The sequence below is a fragment of the Leptonotus elevatus genome, chromosome 17, assembly GCF_054856555.1.
Source record: "Leptonotus elevatus isolate MCC_2025b chromosome 17, RoL_Lele_1.0, whole genome shotgun sequence".
Classification (NCBI taxonomy): domain Eukaryota; kingdom Metazoa; phylum Chordata; class Actinopteri; order Syngnathiformes; family Syngnathidae; genus Leptonotus; species Leptonotus elevatus.
Window position 1 is genome coordinate 567,201 of NC_141255.1, and position 18,595 is coordinate 585,795.

At 44.7% G+C, this 18,595-nt stretch overlaps 1 protein-coding gene across 2 annotated transcripts; it reads left to right on the forward strand.

Annotated features, from left to right (window-relative positions):
* The first annotated feature begins 280 nt into the window (after positions 1-280).
* rassf8b (Ras association domain family member 8b) lies at positions 281-13,502 on the forward strand. 2 transcript variants are annotated; one of them, XM_086059814.1, is made up of 10 exons: positions 281-543; positions 4,319-4,427; positions 7,045-7,212; positions 8,971-9,321; positions 9,398-9,606; positions 9,725-9,928; positions 10,013-10,087; positions 11,731-11,853; positions 12,228-12,363; positions 13,205-13,502. In XM_086059814.1, exons 3-10 carry the CDS (start codon positions 7,101-7,103, stop codon positions 13,309-13,311), a joined length of 1,317 nt encoding a protein of 438 aa, XP_085915940.1. In that variant the 5' UTR covers positions 281-543; positions 4,319-4,427; positions 7,045-7,100; the 3' UTR covers positions 13,312-13,502. The 2 variants fall into 2 exon arrangements, with proteins under 2 accessions (XP_085915940.1, XP_085915941.1); XM_086059815.1 differs by having other exon boundaries at positions 13,208-13,502.
* Positions 13,503-18,595: the final 5,093 nt, after the last annotated feature.

Sequence of the window (18,595 nt, forward strand, 5' to 3'; positions counted from 1 at the left end):
AGACACTCTGTATTGAATGTAAAATGGCAAAAGAGCGCCACCTGTCGCCACTGCATCAGAGGCTCCAGTTGAAAAGGTCCCGGCCAGTGCGGCGGCGGTGGCGGCTGTCGCTTTAACTGGTCCGTCATGCCTTGCAGTGCCCCAGTTCTGTTCCCACGTAATTTACAAGCCCCCCTCCCTCGACCCCCCCCACCCGCTCCAACCAGCAGGAGAGAGAGAGAGAGAGAGAGAGAGAGAGAGGTGCTGATTCTGAACGCTCCGTGTCGGATGTCCGGTGAGTGGAGCAAGCTGGCAAGCCGTGTTTACATGCGCATGCGGCGGCGGCGGCAGACGACGACGCCGACGACCACCACTACGACGCCCACCTCCCACTCCCACCGCCTCCTTCCTCCTATCGTTGCGTCTTTCCCCGCAAAGTAGCCTCTGCCGCCTTCGCTCAACAGGGGACCGTTGCTCCCCCCCCCCCCCTCCTTCTTTTTAATCTGTAGGGGAAACGAACTGCAGAGGGGGAACATGCGCGGCATAACGGGACGCTGTGAGAAGGTACGTTTTGTTTTGGTGGGCCCAAGCCAACCTATAGTGACCGATGAGCTGATATCTGCAGAATTACGCTTTCTGTAACCATAGAAATACTTTTGACTTGCATGCATACGGAAGCACATAGCATGATAAGCCGCGCAGCAAGCTTGTGTTGTGCTGTTATTGACTCCATAAGTCAAAAATATATCAAATTTTCTCTCTCTTTTAAAATCAAATGTCATCCGTCCTTGTTTGAGGACATGCATCGAAATGCTTCATTCCTCAAGTAAATATATTTGCTTCCACATTTTTCCTCATGAAAACGACATCAAGTGACCTGCAGGAAATGATGGCTCTAGGAACATATTCTATTCCTACAATTATTATTGTTGAACCGAACTTCATGTCAACATTCCGTGTTGAGTAACAAATCTCGTTGGAGTTTGTCTTTTTTTGCAGACCTCCCTCCCCTCTAAATTAAGATCCAAGACTTACAGGCTTATTGTCTCCAGCAAGCTGATTAGTTTGAATTTACGAGGCTGCGCGGTGTCGTTTAGTGTCAACACAGTCAGATGACTCGTCTCGTGGGTTGGGATGCACCAATGCAACTTTTATTTTTTATTTTTTAACACACAAGCACTTACATTTGAATACTCGCTGCAATTGTGATGAAAATGTGCTTCATTTGAATCAAAAAACAAAGATTAAACATGGCATACGTAGCACAAGATAATATGACATATTATTGTCAAGAAATGTTTTTTATGGATCATTTACTGATTTGTTTATTATAGTGGGTGTCACTTCCACTGAGATTACTGACAGCTATTTCAATTTTGACGCTCAAGCTAAACACAGTTACGTTTTGTGCACTTGAAGATGTATTTTTAGTGCTTCAGACCTCAAAAATGTTATACAGGTTTGACCAGTGCTGCTAACTGCGTATCGCTAGCATCGGGTCAAAACCTTGTACCGCTAAAATAATCGCTTTTCAGGAGAAACCAAATGTCTGGCATGTCTTTTTAATAGGGGTGTGCCAAAAAAATCCATTCTCATTTACTACGATTCAGAATTAATTTGAAACGTCCCAAAATCGATTTTATATCAATTATTTTATACTGTCTTGCCCTTGTTTGTGTATGCCTTTATTGGAGCGCTGCACGTTGTATACAATTTGGCCACTTAGGGGCAGTGTGGTTCCACGCGTTCTGATGCACTGTTAAATTGTAGCCACATTAGAGAGAAGAAGAAAAAAGTCACAATCAAGCTATGCTAATAAAAGTTGTTGTGTAGGAAGCGCATTTGCCGGTGAGTCATGTTAACATGCTTCTCTGTCAACATTCCTGAAGGTTTTTGTATGAATAGCCGTTCTTTTGAGTGATACAAGTGCCGCGAGTAGCGCGCTAATTAGCATTAGCATGTCCGACTGGAGACGATTCTTTGCACATCTATAATTTGAAGCAGAAATCATTGCCAATCAAATTGATTCTGAATCAAAGCTCAACCCCAAAATCGGAATGGAATCGAATTGTGAGACAGTCAAAGACTTTGCCAAATTGTGATTTAGGAGGTTTTGGCCAGTGATATGCTAATTGTGCTAGAAAATGTAAATGAATGTGACAATCCTCAATGGATGTTGTGAGTCAGCTTTACGTGCTCGTCCAAACGTTCACCGGCTCCGGCTCCGCATCATGTGAGATAAAACAGCGGGAAATGAACCTCAACTTGAAATGACAAGGTCACAAGTGTATTACTTGACTGGCGGCCTGAGTGCCTCCATCAAACTAATTGATATCTTGTCAAGGGGACACGGGTCAATCTAATCTAATGGACTTTTTTTTTTTACATTCGAGCAACTGCTGACATGAACATTCCCGGCCGGTGTCGCCGTCTTCCCGCATTGCTGGCGTGACCGAAACGCGTGAACTGGCTTTACTGACAACATAGCAGTCAGATTGGAGACGTTCCGTAACACTGTCCCAAAACTTATGCAAAGGACACAAAGTGCTGCTAACATCACAGCCATGAAAGAGTAGAAAGAATTCAAGTTTGGCCGACAGGAAGTCGACTTCTCGTGCTTGTCCTTTTTGTGGCGTCGACCTTCTTCATACTCGGCACACGTTCAGGTTTGCGTATTTGAGTTTCTCTCACAATACTTTGCATCTTTTCTTTACATACTCATTTATTCCGTTTGGACACGTTTTTGATGCTAACAAATGTTTTTCCACATAAAAGTTGTTGAACCAACCGCAGACTTGTGAGTGAGAACTGGCTCACTCCAAAGTCACGTGTACATACAAGAGATAACGGTTTAAAAAACAAAAACAACACACAACAGTGATTTAGCTCCTTTTGTGTGTGCGTGTTTTGTTAAAAGTCAAGGAAGAGGAAAGCACTGGTTACGTGTTGTTTTTGGTCAACTTTTCCCCAATCAACGCAGTCATCTGTGCTGTGCGAGCAACGCTCCGAACAAAAGGCTGGGAAAGGGGGGTGGGGGGGGGGGGGGGGTCACTGTCGCCATGGCGACCAATTGTTTGCATTCAGTCTCTGCGAGCGAGCCATGTGGACGCGCACGCTGCTGCGCTGTCTTTTGTTGGCGTGTTGCTCATTTGGAGTGGAGCTGCGGGATGTGTGATGACATCATCGGGGTTTCACTGCGCTCATGTTTGTATGCCTACAGATGTTCCAATGCGTTAAAAAAAAGAAGGATGTATTAAAATTGTGGCCACAAGGGGGCAGCAAAATTGTCACGCAGACAAAAAAAGAATTTCTCTTACCGATTGTCATTTTCTGCGGTTGTATTGGCTCTTTTTCGCAGAGGATAAAGAATATATGCTCGAGGATTGTTTTATTGTCGGTCTAGGTGTGCTGTTCCACTGTTTGTATAAAAAATAAATACTCGCAACTGCCACCTCTGGTCTAAATTGTAACTGCAGCCTCTGTGTAAAGTGCATGTGCGAGTATGTGTGCTCGAATCAACTTTTCGGGTTTTTTGTTTGTTTGTTTTCGAGGAGTCTGAGGTTGGGCTTTTTTCTTTTCTTTTTTTTTCTCGGTTTCCATCCCAGTTGCGTGACGTCATACGCTAGCTAACACGACCCTACATGTCTGCGGGGATGAGCTTGACATGACCTTTCACCCCCAAGAAAGTGAACACAAGCTGATAGGTGCAGTCGCAGTTAAAAAGTCCTCATGTTGAAAAGTTTTTAACATTAGCATTTTAAACTCCGCAATGCATCTTCAAAGCGCTATAACACTGCTTGCAATAGCATTAGCCTACTTATGGTGTTTCCCAATACATGTTAGCATTAAGCTAGTAGCATTTAAAGCTACCTTATGTAGCAATTTGCCCAACAATCTTTTTTTTTTTTACAGTTTATGACTGAAACATCTTCTAATGAGTAGATTAACACCTTAGCTGGTCACATGGGTACTCCTGCAAGCCTTTGGCTAATAGTTTTCAGACTGGATTTGGGTTTGAATTTCCCGCTCTTTGTCTGTGGAAGTTGTAACAGATTTGGTTTGGGAGTGTGCAGTTTCATTTTCCGGCCACAAGTGGCAGTAGTGATTTGAAATGCAACTTTCTGCATTGGGCAGCTTGAAAACAAAATGATGTGCTTTAAACTACAAAGCGTGCGTTTTTTCTGAACGTCCAGTCTACAATTTTACTGACATTTACAGTCAAATGACATCTTGAAATGTAGTAGTTGCTACATATATCCTGATTTTCCGTGTCCGTTAAATATTCCAAGGTATGATTTAAAGGGAATTTCTTCTCCCCCGTCCTTCATTTCTTGTTTAGGCACTTGCAGCCTAACCACGCACGGTTCCGTCCCTCGGTCCCTCGGCCCTCGCGCTGCCTTCCTTCCTGTGGCATCCCGAGAATGACGCGCAAGGACACTGAAGTTACAGCTAAGTTTAACTCCGTCCACCGCGCATGCATGCATGCAGCACGTGTGTCCAAGTCGTGTATTGTTGCGTGTCCCGCTGTCTGTGTCGCTGGCGTTGCACTTTGTGCTCGTTCTATTGTGTTCAAATACGAGCCGCTCGTGCTGACCTGGCAGCCATAAATGTCACATTTTCGTATGGCTGACATTATTATAGAAGCGGAAAAAAGCCGTTGGAAATGTCACCTCATAAAGTAGACACTGTTGATTTATTTTGCTTTGGAAGGGGCCAACAAGTGCAAGGCGACGTGTACCTAATGTTGTGGCCACGGCATTGAACGTCGAATTTGAACGTTTGAAGCCGTTTCGGTGTCTTTTTCTTTGAGGAATGCCGGAAGCTTCTGAGGTTCTGAGACGTCGTTGCATCGAAATGCGGCTGTATACATTTTCTTAGACGCCAACTCGCACGCCGCTGCGGCCTGTTGTTCGCCGTTTACGCACGTCCGCCGCGTCTGCTGCGATTTCCATCAAAGTGGCTTAAAGGAGGCGGTCGTAGCAGATCCTCACAAGTGCGGAAAATCCAAGGACGTTTCCGCAAGATGGCGCGCAACAAATTTGATTAAGGGAGTCTTTGAAGCGAGTGCTGTCTTTTCCATTTAGTTGGTATAAAAGTGCCTTTTCATCATAAAGTGGGGAAAAAAAGAGCAGCAGCAGCTTCTCAATCTCAACCGTTGCCTTTTCACTCTGCGCTTGCTGTACGTTTCGTGAAAAGCACATTTCGGTAAACTGCTCGGCAACAAGTTTTGAGTTGGAATCGAATGGCTCCTTCCTGCCTGTACGATTGTGCACGTCACAAAACACTTGAGTTCTTCTCATCAGCTTTGAAAATGACGCTTTTCTCATTTGCTGACTGAAAACGCGAATGTGGTGCTGAGACGTCGCTGACGTCACGACGATAATAATCGCTTTTAAACGAAAGCTGAGCAAGAGCGCAAGCTGACGGGAGTCACAATTTGCAGCCGCGCTTTGGAAAGCCACAGTCACTTCTGGGCTATTTTTAAAAAGGCCTATTAAAAATTAAAAAAAGGGAAAAAAAGTTTAATGTCATGGTGTTTAACTGTTTTATTTATTGTAATTTGTTTGAACTTTTTCCCTGTAGCATTTTGAGATTTCTTTTGAAATGTAAAATGCATTACAAATGAAAGTTGGAACCAGTTTGATACACAATACATCTGCTCAAATGACCTTTAACTCATCAATGTAATGGAAATGATTTCTCACAATATGGTTAAGATATTAAAGTTGCAATTTGGAACTTTTTCCCCCCAAAATAACTTTACAGTAAGCTTTTTATTGGACCATTTAGGACTGAAATGCTTTCTAATGAGCAGCTTAACACCTTCGCTGTTCACAATTTGCGCTCCTGCAAGTCTCGGGCCAACAGAATTTCCCGCGCCCTGTCTGCGGACGTGACGTAATGCGCGTCGTGTGTATGTGCAGTTTCATTTTGTCGTCAGCAGGTGGCAGTAGCGATTCAAAACTGAATATAAATATAAGATAAATATCAATTTGTATCGTAAGTCAAGTCAAAAAGATCAATAGAACACACATTGTAAAACTTAAAGCCAGTTGGCATAATTACATAATTAACGACACTCATTTGCTGACGCACACATCACTCACCAAGCTAGGCCCCGCCTCTTAAAGCCACACACCTTCAAAGTCGCAGATGCTAGTGTGTAGATCACGAGTTGGCGACCCCAAATGGTCAAAAGTATTACATCTTAAATGCATATTCTGTCGTGGTATTGTTGTTAAAAAATGCAAAATCATTTTTTATCTGATGAATTGATCTCATCAATAAATAGTACAATAATGGTTTCTAAAAACATTCAGTACGGGTTAGGGTTAGTCATGAGCATGATTTCTCACAGAGGAGCCAAGCAAAAGTCTATCTGTGGTGTGACGTGTGAATCCGTTCGCCCGTCAATAAACACCCAGCCGGGACATTTTGATCGCTCTCGCCAAAATGCGACGCGTCATCGCATCGTCCGCTAATGCGGCAGAAGCCTCAAAGCGGGTCCCGTCGTAGCGGCCCTCCTCGCCAGCCTGTCATTTAATTGGAGACGTTTGCGTTGACAAAAAAGGCCCGAGCGTCAAGCACCGCCGCCTTGCGCTGCGGTCCGCGCGGCCGCTTGGGCCCGCCGCCGCCGCGCGCGGCCCCCGCCAGGTTGCTAATGAGTCGGCCGAGATGCTTGTGTCAGCAGTTTGAAATCGCTTTCCAGCTGCGCGCAAGCAGCTGCTGTTAGCTTTGCCGCATGAAAATCACACCAGAAGGGGGGGGGGGGGGGGGGCTTTTGTATGGAAAGTCATTTCAGTAGCTCTCTTGACTCGTGTAAATGATTTTATCGATAGTGTGTGTTACAAATTGCATTGGGGGGAAACAAACATATTGAAAAAACAAATTGCAATTGGACTATTTTTATCGTATCATAATAGTAAAGACTACGAGTCAAAGCAAATGAATACGTTATTGAGACCCACGGCCACATTTCTGTTTCGTACGTGGGTTCAAGCGCACGGTCCGACGTGCACTTTGACGCGTCTTTCAAATTGCCCCCTAAATGTCATTGTTTATCAGGATGGCCAGTGAACCTTTAGCACCCCCTTGTGGCGAGGAGGAATGAAGGCATCTGGATGAAGGCCATGGAGCTGAAAGTGTGGGTGGACGGCGTGCAGCGCATCGTGTGCGGCGTCACCGAGTTCACCACGTGCCAGGAAGTGGTCATCGCGCTCGCTCAAGCCATCGGTAAGCAAAAGGATTCAACCGCGTCTCCGAAAAATACTCGTTGCTAGGCAGACTTCATAACATAATCATGAAGTCACTCCTAAAAATAGTGAATAAAGATGACACTCCACTAAGATGTAAGGCAGTTTAGCAGTTTTTTGTGTGTTTTTAGCACACCACCGCCTGCTGGACTTGATGGCATACTGCACTTAAAGCACAATTAATATTGTGGGAAACGTGTTGCATTTGTACTCTCTGAATTGAGGCCTAAAATGCTCCGCGAGAGGTTCCGTTTTCTATCTTGGTTTCCCACAAGCCCCCCCCCCCCCCCCCCCCCCCCCCACTCAAGACGGGGTTTTCCGGGTGGCCCCGAATGGCGACTGTAGAGCAGGAGTTATGGCGCTCACTGTCCTTTGTGCCTTTTTGTCCACAGCACGGCACTTTGTGCATGTCCTCGGTGATGAATGTGCCTCTTTTGCTCGCACCCACACACTCCATCTGCACACACACAGACAGAATTCACAGAGCTGTGAACCGTTAGGCTCAGTTCCTCGTACCTACCTTTTGTTGAGGTGGAATTTCCCCACGATAAAATCCTTTCAGTGTTTACTGTGTTGTGTTTTTTTCCCTTTGCTGCAGCGGCAGTGGAGGAGTTGGCGAAGATTTGCTTTGAAATACAGCCCACCTTCTTCCTCCTTCAAGCAGTGGGAACATTAGAGTTAAAGAGTTCTCAACGGCGAACTTGTTACTCTGAATGGAAAAAGAAATGGCAGGCTTGAAGTGCGCAAAAGGGCCAACATTAAATGGGTTGCTTTGACCATTTACGCTTCTGGCTCAAGTATGAGACAATGTTTTTTTTTGTTTTTTTTTTCATATTGTACTTTGATGCCTTGAGAAGCAAACTAAACATAAAACAACATAGCTTTGCTTTAAGATGAGTTAGTTTAGCGCTAAGCTAACTGGCTCGCTTGGCCCGCAATACAAAACGCTGTCGCGGGCTAACGTGTCGCATCTGTGTTGAGGTTTTCGAACACTCAACTAAAAAAGCACACATTTAAACTCGAGCGGTCAAACTTTTTAAATCAGATTAGCCGCATTTGAGAATTTTGATTCATCTTAATTAATGGCTTCATTAAAAAGGCTTTTTTTAAACATTTTTTGCCCGCCAAATTTGACAAGCACCTTTTTATGTGTTAATAATTTTGACATTTATGTGGACATTTTTTGATGCTCATCCTCCTCTTTTTCTAATCCGTTAATTACTTGCATAATTTAAAATGGGGAAAAAATGACCCCAATATTTTAACATATTAAATCCATGACTTTAATGCATTTAGTTCTGTTTATTGCTCAAACGCAACTTAACACAACGTGACATCTGCGGTCAAAATTAATAGATTAATTGGCATTAATACATGATTAACGCCATCATTTTTTTGTGAATGCTTTTAACTTTGACAGCACTCGTTTACACACAAACTGCAATATCCTCTTCAAAGAGCAGCTGACGGAGGCGTTTGGATCGCGTCCATGTATAAACGGTGGACGCTTGCTCATCGCAAGGGACCGGCACAGGATTTGACTGCATTTAACCAAAATAAAGCCAAACCTTGAATATGCGGAGGGGGTCCACTGCATCTGTCTATTTTACTGCCCCCTGGTGGCCAAGGCACATATACATAGATTCTTTACTATTCGTGATATTTTCCTCATTCAAAGAAAACATGACAAAAAGTTGATCCAGGATTTGGAAGGTCACACTTGTCGCTTGTGTCCCAGGCCGCGCAGGCAGGTACACCCTGATCGAGAAATGGAGAGACACGGAGCGCCACCTGGCCCCCCACGAGAACCCCGTGGTTTCGCTCAACAAGTGGGGCCAGTACGCCAGCGACGTGCAGCTGATCCTCCAGCGGACCGGCCCGTCGGCCGGCGAGCGGCCCCCCTCGGAGGGGCTGGCCCGCGGGTCCGATCGCGCCTTCTACCGCCAGAGCCTGCCCCCCCTGGCCAAGCTGCGCCCGTCGGCGGCTGACCGCTCGCTCAAGCGCAGGGAGCCCAAACGCAAGTCTCTGACCTTCAGCGGAGGTGCGAGAGGTCTGCGGGAGATATTTGGAAAAAGCAGAGACACGGAAGGTGCGGCGGACGCTTTCGGACCAACGACCAGGAGTCTTTTTCAACCCGCTCTCACGTCCCACCTGTGTTTACGCAGCCAAGCACTCCCAGCAGCGTGGCGTGAGTTTGAACCTGAGGCGGGTCGACGGCGGCGGCGGCGAGAGCAGCCAGTACTCTCCGGTACCGGGGAGTCCGGCCCGAGAACTGGGCCGGCTGGTGCGCTTGCAGAGAGACAAACTGCAAGTCCTGGAAAGCCGCCTGCTGGGATGCGAGGCCGAGCTGCGGGAATGGGAGGAGGCCGGCGAGGTGAGGGGAAGGGGGGGGGGTCAACACGGGTTGCCCGGCAACCAACTCAACCCCGCATGTGGTTGATAGCATTACACGGCATCTTTTTTTGAAGCTGAATGAATTGTCCTCCCACCAGGAAGGAAGCCTCGAAGAGGAGCTGCTGCTTTTGGAGCAGCAGGTGAGGAGGAACGATGCCGAGATGGACGAGGAGGAATTCTGGCAGAACGAGCTGCACATCGAGCAGGAGAGCGAGCGGCAACTCCGGCAACAGCTGGCCCAGCTGCAGGCCCGCGTCCGCGACGGCGAGGCCAAGCTTTCCGAATACTTGGCACGCATTCAAGTTGGTTTATTGCGTGCCCGCAGTGCAAAAGATGCCACTTCCCCAAAAAAAAAGCAAAAAGTTGTGTGTCGTTGGCGTTTTTAGAGCATGGAGGGCGGCCTGGAGCAAGAGCGTCTGCTGCAGGACGACCAACTGAGTCACATGATCAATGAGGAGGAGGTAACCAGTTCGTTTTGGGCTGCAAAACACTTCAAACTATAACGCAAGTTGATAGGTATTATTCCCATGTACTTTTTTTTTTTTTAAACAAACAAACAATAAATGTATCTGACAATAAACAATATCAGATGTGTTGGTCTTACAGACTTAAGCTAAAATAAAGAAAAAATCATATGAAAGACAGTTGAATCATCTACTTGTTAACTTGCAGTCTTAGAAGCATCCACGACGATAACAAAATGATACCAATTCCATTTACAATGTAAACAAAGCTGTGATTTGATCACTTCCAAGTTTTGTCAAGGTTTTATGGAACAATAACATGTAAACATGTGGACAAAGCACACATTTTACTCACAATATGTTCTATGCTTGTCTAAACACAATATTCTGATGAATGCTGCGTTTGTGGAAAATGAGTTAAGTAGCAAAATCCAGCCGTTTGATTGGCTCATCCGTTTTCTGAAGCTGAGCTGTCATTGGTTGTTACCTGAGACGGAACACGACGCCTGCCTTCAAAATAAAGTTGAGCAAATACTACATTGACGGCAATGCAAATAACCTTAGCAGACTTTCGCTGTGACGGTGAGCTTGACTTTCCTTTTTAGACGTTTAGAATTTCTTTACCGTAGTTTTGATTGACATTAAAGTTGCGACCGACATCAACACAACTCTATCCTGAACTCGTGTTCAATCGCTAATTTAGGACGCTAAGAAACCGTTAATTAATTACGCCGTCATTGTTTAATACGGCAGAAGTCTCCGACGTAAGTGGCTACTGGCTAGCATGCAGCTAGCTGTTAGCATTACCAACAAGTAAGTGTCTGGCTGGTCAGTAAATTTGACGGCTTAATTATTTCTCAATATTGTGGACCAAGACTACTTTGTAATTCACTCTCCACGTTTAAAGGAAGGGAATGTGCCTGAAATGGCACTTTGAGGCCTTCTCATGATAAAACAAAAAGAAAAATAGAACTTTGTCTTCATTTATTTTATAAAACATATTTTGCCCATTAAAAAGAGAAAAACATTCAACTCAAAATGTCAAACATTTCAATTTTAGGAACACAACTTTAACCACCTTGTAATTTAAGACATAAAATAAGAATGTGTCTGCCTCATATTGCACTTAAAGTTGTGTTTCTAAATCCTAAAAGTCTAATTAGACATTTTGAATTGATTTTTTTTTATGGGGGGGAAAAAATTACAAAATAAATGAAGACAAAGTACTATTTGTCTTTTCTTTTCTGATCTGAAAAACGATCCGAACCGTAACTGAAATCCGTGATCCGATCCGAACCGTGACTTTTGTGATCTGTTGCAAACTAATAGATGAATAATTACATACAAAAAAAGTCACAAGCCTACCAACGGTGCAAAATGAAGCAGAGTGATTTGAAAATTGCTTTCTACAACACTGCAATGTCGATTTGAATTGAAATGTGTCATCTGTAATATGAAAGTTGTTTTGATTGACATGGAACCGAGAAACAACGAGGAAGCAGAACTTCTCCCTCCATTTCTCAGTGAATAATGCATGAATGTTGATGACGAAATTCATGCATCTGCAGGGGAGGACTGTAATCCAAAGTGTGGAGGATTAAGGTCGGCTTTTGTTTGCCCGCCAAAATGTTGCGTTTCAGGTGGAGGCCCGCCTGCAAAAGGTGGCAACCGAGTTGGCCGTGCAGAACCAGCACACGGCTCGCCTGGAGAGCGGCTGCAGGGCGTTGGAACGCTCGCTGGGCCAGTCCGGCAAGAGACTGCAGGTCGGTGTCCCAAACAACCGTGAAGCGCGGAATACATTGTTTGAGGAAGGTGCTGGGGGGGGGGGGGGGGCGCAAGTCCCCGTCCTCCCGCCCTCGTCGGAGTGGAAGCGTGCAAATCTAAGCTCATTAGGTCGCAGCCGAGTTGAATCTCGACTTTGCAGGAAGCCTCCGACGCATCCTCGATTCAAAGCGCTCCGTGCATACGCGAGGTCCCGCTGGGTGTCGGGTCATAATGAGAAAAGGGAAGCGGGGATATTGCAGCATTGTTTGCCGCCAAAGTAGTCTGCGATCCCTTGCCTGCACTTGCACGAGCAACTTTTAACGAGGTTCCGGCACGCCGCGACATCCTCGCTGGCGTGCGCTTTCCCCTGCAGGAGAAGGAGGCGGAGCTGGAGCAGCTGACCAAAGAGCTTCGCCAGGTCAACTTGCAGCAGTTCATTCAGCAGACGGGCACCAAGGTCACCGTGCTGCCAGCTCGCCAAGCCGCGGGGGACCCCGACGACCACAATGGCACGTAAACGCACACGGGAGCGAAAGGAATTCAAATGTTTATATCGAGTGGTGGGGACAAGACTACTAGTTGTTATGATTTGCTAGTGAGGCAAAACGAATAGAATAGTTGAACCAATTTAAAATTGCAAATTGAATTGTTGACCCAACTTCAACTCCATTAAATCATTAATACACAATTTTAAATTAAGTTAATTCAAAGTGAATATATCAAGTTTAATAATTGCGAGTTCATTAAACTTAATATATAAAGGTAATCCAAAGTATTAAGTTTAATGAACTCATAATTAATTAAACTTAATATATTCACTTTGGACTAACTCAATTAAATCGTGTGTTACCGATTGAAGTGATTTTTTTTTTTTAAGTTGATCAACAATCATTTTTTTAGAGTTGTCTGAATTTTACTGCTACTGGTGTTTGTCAAATGTCTACTAGTTGATCCCAGTAGTGTTACTAGTGCAGCACAGAAGTTTACTCGTATGTGGAACAAAATCCTTAAAATTGTTTTGCTCGTGCGCTGAATGATCTTACTAGTGACAATAATACATCAACCTTGAAACGAGATAGCGATGAAATCCTCTCTTTGATTTGATTTCAATGTGGGTGATGATGATGCTTCTTTAACTGCTGTAAAGAAAATCGCCACCATTTTCCATGTTAAAATGGAGATTCTTGCAGCGTGTGCACAGTGCCACCCTGTGGTTGTACACGGTATTGCAATGTCGATTTCGAATTGAATGCGGCAAGCCTGCTGCTTAAAACGTCAAGTGTGTCTTAACGCAAAGGAAAAGAATTACACCAGCACCCTCATGAAGCCTTTTGGACATTTTGCTTTTAGCAGAGGAGGATTGCGGCAATTTGATGCGACGTCTTTTACCCAGCGACCTGCGCTCCCTGCAGAGCGCCACAACCTCCGGCCTCAACCCTGAAGGCATCTATGTTTGAAAAGCGCCGCTCACACACACACACACACATTGTGGGACACCACTCCATCTTTTCTGGGCTACCTTTAGGACTTCAAGTGATGTCAATACACAGTGCATTTGCAACTTTTCATATGTAATCTGTTCAACTACTGTGTGTGTATATATATATATATATATATATATGTATATATATATATATATATATATATATATATATATATATATATATATATATATATATATAAAAAAGACAAACAAGTAAGGCCAGCAGATGTATTTTTGTTGACTACCGGAATGTTTTTTTTTTTCTATTGGAATGCTAAAAACCTTATCAGGATGTCAAAACCGCATACGCGCACGAGCATGCACAACCATAGTCCGATATTTGATTGCCTTACTGTGATGTGTTGAACGCGCACGTCAAGTGAACTCAAGGTAGCTAGAGCCACACGGTTTGGGGGAAAAAGAGCTTTTTTGCGCCAATTCAGGGGAAATTTGAGCCGTCACTTTATTTGGTATTGATTTGAAGTTTGAAGACAAATGGAGGTAACCAGCAAAATGTATTAGTTACAGATTTAGCGTCACTCCACTTAGGTTTGCAAAGCCCGAGAGCCATTCATCTGTGCTTCTTCTTTTTCTTTTTTCTTTTTTTTTTCCTCCCTCGAGTTTAGAAACGAGTGATGGATGACTAAAAGCTTTTCTAGCCTGTAGGCGTGAACATCCCAGATTGGCCACTAGGTGGTAGCAAAGCCAAGATTATGCAGAGTAAACTTTTGCTCACTTTGAAATGAAATGACATTAAAGTGCATCCTAATGTAATGACTAAAGCAGGGACTGTAGTATTTTTTATCTTCACAAAAGATGTCGACTATGAACCAAAGCGAGTAGTAAGTTGAATGAATGTATTTTTTTACACACATCCGCAACGTTGTGGCTGGCTGGGACACTGTAACTTACTAATAAGAGAACAACGGCATGCCTTACAGTGTAAAGGACATTTCAGCCGCACCACTTTGAAAGTGTGCATTGAATAGAAGACCTCATCATATGCAAACAAAATAGAATCATTTTGCTTTGGAAGATCATTTAAAAAAAAAAAAAATGACGCCTCGGAGAAATTTGAGTGTTTTTCCCACATGTACAAATGTTCTTCATTTCTGTTGTGCCATCTTTGCTGATTTTCAATAAAATGTTGCAAATATTCAAGAATAAACTGTATAATATCATTTGTCCTAGCAGGCCCGTTTTGGAGGTCTGGCTCGAAAGTGTCTGCTCACCTTTTTGTTGACCAGACAAGACGAGGCGCCAAAACGGCGATCGGGGGGGACAAAGGATGAAAACGACTTCCTTTTGAACGCAAACAAAAGCAAACTCAATTTCCAACTTTGTGCAACAAAACTTTGCCCATCACACCAGCCGAGCGCTTACGCCAATACTTGATTTCATACTTTTATTGGAGGGTCAAAGGGCCTTGGATTGCATCTGTGGCCTTTTCACCTCTGGAAACTCTTGATTTGTGGCACACGCGCGCACACACAAAGAAGTAACCAAGCTTTGTCATTTTCTTCCCTCTAAATCCAAGCAATGTTGTGAAATTGAGACGTGAGCATTGATGTCCTCTTAAGTGTGACGAATGTGGAGCCAAGCGGCTTCTCGGATGTCAATACACACAAACCCATCAAATCAATTAGTCGTTTTTGGGCTTGCGGGGCAAATATTGCTTCATGAGATAGATTGCATTAGCGTGTTTACTACAATGAAGATGGATAACTCTGCCGCGCGCGCGTGTGTGTGCGCGCGCGCGTGGCCTGGCTGACACTCATTAAATAGCCCCTTGGCCCCCTCTCCGGAATGAGTTTATTCGGCACCGGGCAGGCAGGCGCGGAAGTGGCAAACAGATGGGCATCCATGAATTATGGAAATGATGGGCTTTGATTAACCAGCACGCACGCACTTTTTTTTTCTTTTTTTTTTCCCGCGCTGGATAAAAGTAACTTGGGAGCTGCCAAGTTGAGCGCACGAGCCTCGCTGTCACTCACCCGAGCACGGGTTTGACGACCAAAACTTTGCATTGGCTGAAGCTTAGCTTCTTGAAGGGATTCGCGAAGAACTTGTCAAGCGTGACAAGACCGATGAAGGCAGAAGTGGACACGTGACTCGCAGCCACACACCTGCCGGCTGACCTTCGCAAACGTAGCTCGACACCTGTTCAAAACCAGCCGTGAAAATTCTTTCTAAAAGTCATAAATCTGTTTACTGTTGCCTTTAACTGCATTTGTCGTTTTGCTTTTTTGGCCACAGGTACGTCATCATTTTATTGACAAAGCTCATGTGATACAACATGACATGTTTTGATGTCCTGTCAAGTAGCAGCAAAAAATAGTAACCGACGTTCGGCTTCTCGTGAAAACTAGTTTTTTTTTTGTCAATATGTTCTATGCAGCCCCACTAGTCTAAATATGGTATTCTGGTGAATTATGCATTGTGAAGCAGCAAAATCCATGGAGCGGCCATTTTGTCACTGAAGATGGCATCAATGTTGCTCATGTCTCAGGCAGCAACCAATCACAGCGCAGCTTCAGAAAACAGGTGAGCTGTGATGTCATCTTCAGTCGACAGTCATTTGTTATCTATGCCGAAATATGTCTTTCACGTGAAACTGGAGACGGCTGAACTCCAACGTTTGACTCCGCCCACACGGATTTAAAGAAAAAATGGTTTAAGCATTTTTTTTTTCAAACTAAATTTGCAGATATAATGATGCGCCGTAATTTGTTTGTGTTTTTTAAAAACACGTTATGGAGCGTCAAAAATTGCAAACGCTCAAGCCTCAGTCAGCCAGGGCGGAGCTAACTAAACGGTTTGAGGAAGAGGCGGAAGTGCAGTACTACATGTCCCCAGCAGGTAGCGCATCCCGGTTGGACGGTTGAGGTTAATATTTGGGTTTCGGTCAGTTTTTAGTTTTCGTTGTTCAATACATTGTTCAAAACATACTGTCATCGTGATGTGGTAGCGTTAGGTTTTGGTTTAACAATAAATAAAGAAGGCGTTTTGAGGTCAAAAATCGGTGTGGGCGGAGTCAAACGTTGAGGTCCAGCCGACATTGAGGCACGCCTCCTTACCTCCTGTGCTGTGCCGAAAAAATATCAATGGCATCCTTTCATTGATTTAGACATTATAGTCAAGTGGACTATTAAAAGATATTGATGTCCAGGTAAGGCAATCAAGAAGAGATTTTAAATTGAAAATGAACCCAAAATAGTGCTGACTTTAGGATGGAAGAGGTTTCTAAAACTGCTTGAATGAGGAGCGTGGGTGGTGGTATGCACGGTGAGCCTTGCCAATAATATAACCAAATAGTTATTATTGTGTGTGTGCGGTGAAAGGGACAACCTGTGGCATTTTTCACGAAAGCGATCATTGCGATGTGCCTCTTGGCATCGAAAGGGTTGACTCGATTGTTGCCATTTAAGTCGCCTCCTTTAAGAAGACGCAGCAGTGTTTTGCAACTTGATGATCATTAATTATGCATCTCATCGCAATCACTGTTTAATTCTTTAATTACGGCCATCAAATGGAGTTGGCTGTGCAAAAAAGTGTTTCATCAAAGCTCTTTTATAAAGTGTTTGATTTGGTTTGGAAGGGCTACCAATTATCTTTGCATTGGCAGCGCAATTTGGCAGCGCCTCCATTTAGCGGCCGAACCCCCCACCGACCCCCCCCCCCCCCCCCCCCACCGCCAACACACACACACGCCGCGTCCCCGTCCTCTCACTCTCATAAATGAAGAGAGGCAGCCTTATTCGGCGACCAGCACGGCAAAGCAATTAAAAGGGAATTAAGGGTGCGCAGGGAGAAATTGGATATGATACCCGAAGCCTATTTTAAATGTCAACGTTATTACAGTGTTGTTGTTTGCCGTCCCTTCGGCCGCCTCGCCCCCTTCGCCAGGAGTGACAGGCCATAGTGCGCCGCCGTAATGAAGCCGTCTCGACATCCTTTGGGGTGATCTTTTTTGGGGGGTGCGCCGTTGTACCGCCTCTCATTAGCATGGGGGCGGAGAAGCCGCCTCGCTGCCGGTGACGCGCAAATGCCGGCCGTTGACACGCTTGGCCTAATGGCGGCGCGGCAAAATGGCTGTCGCGCGATACATTCATCACTTTTCCCGAGCTCGTTTCTCAGGCCGGGCGAGCGCTGACACGCCAGCTAATGGGCATCTTGATTGCGCGCCGGTGTAATACAAACATGGCGGAACGTCCGCCGTGACGCTCTGCGTCTAAAAAAAAAAAAAGTGGGTGCGCTCGGGGATGCGATGAGCTTTGTAATGAGGGCTTGGTGGATTTCCCATGATGCATTTCCATCCATCTTTCTCCACAATATTCGTTTTGTTTATGTTGTACTAATTTGTGTCTCCCTTGTGGATTAAGCGCCCGGGCCTCCATTTATCTTTATAAAGTATAACTGCTGCTTATTACTACGAGACCGTAATGTGAATTATTTTCCCAGCTTTGGCCGTTACGTTGTTAAATATTGCTACCTCAAAATGCACATTGCATTTTGTTACAATTGTTATATTGTCTTGTCAACACAGGAAGACAGACAATAAAACAACACTCACAGGCGTATGTTCTTTATCCTCTGCAAAGAATGGCCAATATTGCACCTTACTGAGACACCTCATTTTAAAAGTCTGAGCATTTAGATCATTGCACGCGTCTATTGAGAAGGATTGCAAACATTTTGGGGGTCAAATTAGACTTAAAAAAATGTGATGAGCGGAAAATAAACGGCGAGTGTCAGGCGATGTTTAATTGTAATTCATCGCATGACTTCAATAGTTAACTCATGATTAATTACAAAGTTGATATCTGTTCTCGATGGACAATAAAATACCACCCCCCCCCCCAAAAAAAAAGTCTAACTAAAACCGATGGGAACTCTTACTGGTTCTTCTTGCATCTTAATGCTTGCTTTATTAATAATAACAAGCAGGATAATTATCAGTTGAAGTATTTTCCGGATGCCAGAAAGATCGAGTACGCAGCTGTGGCGCCTTTCCTGCTGAATGCGGAAAAAGGTCTAATCTATTCAAAATGGCCTCTACTCTTATACCGACTTGGCCGCCCACCCGCACGCGGGCCAGCTCAGCCTCGCCCAGTGAAAATGTGTGACCTGATGGTCTGAAAAACTGGTTTTTCTGCTGGATAAGCGTGCCGGAGCGGCAGAGAGATAGAAAGGCGCTAAAGCCAGGACTGGTCGCAGCGACACAACGGACGAGCTCAAGTCGCCTATCTCATCATTAA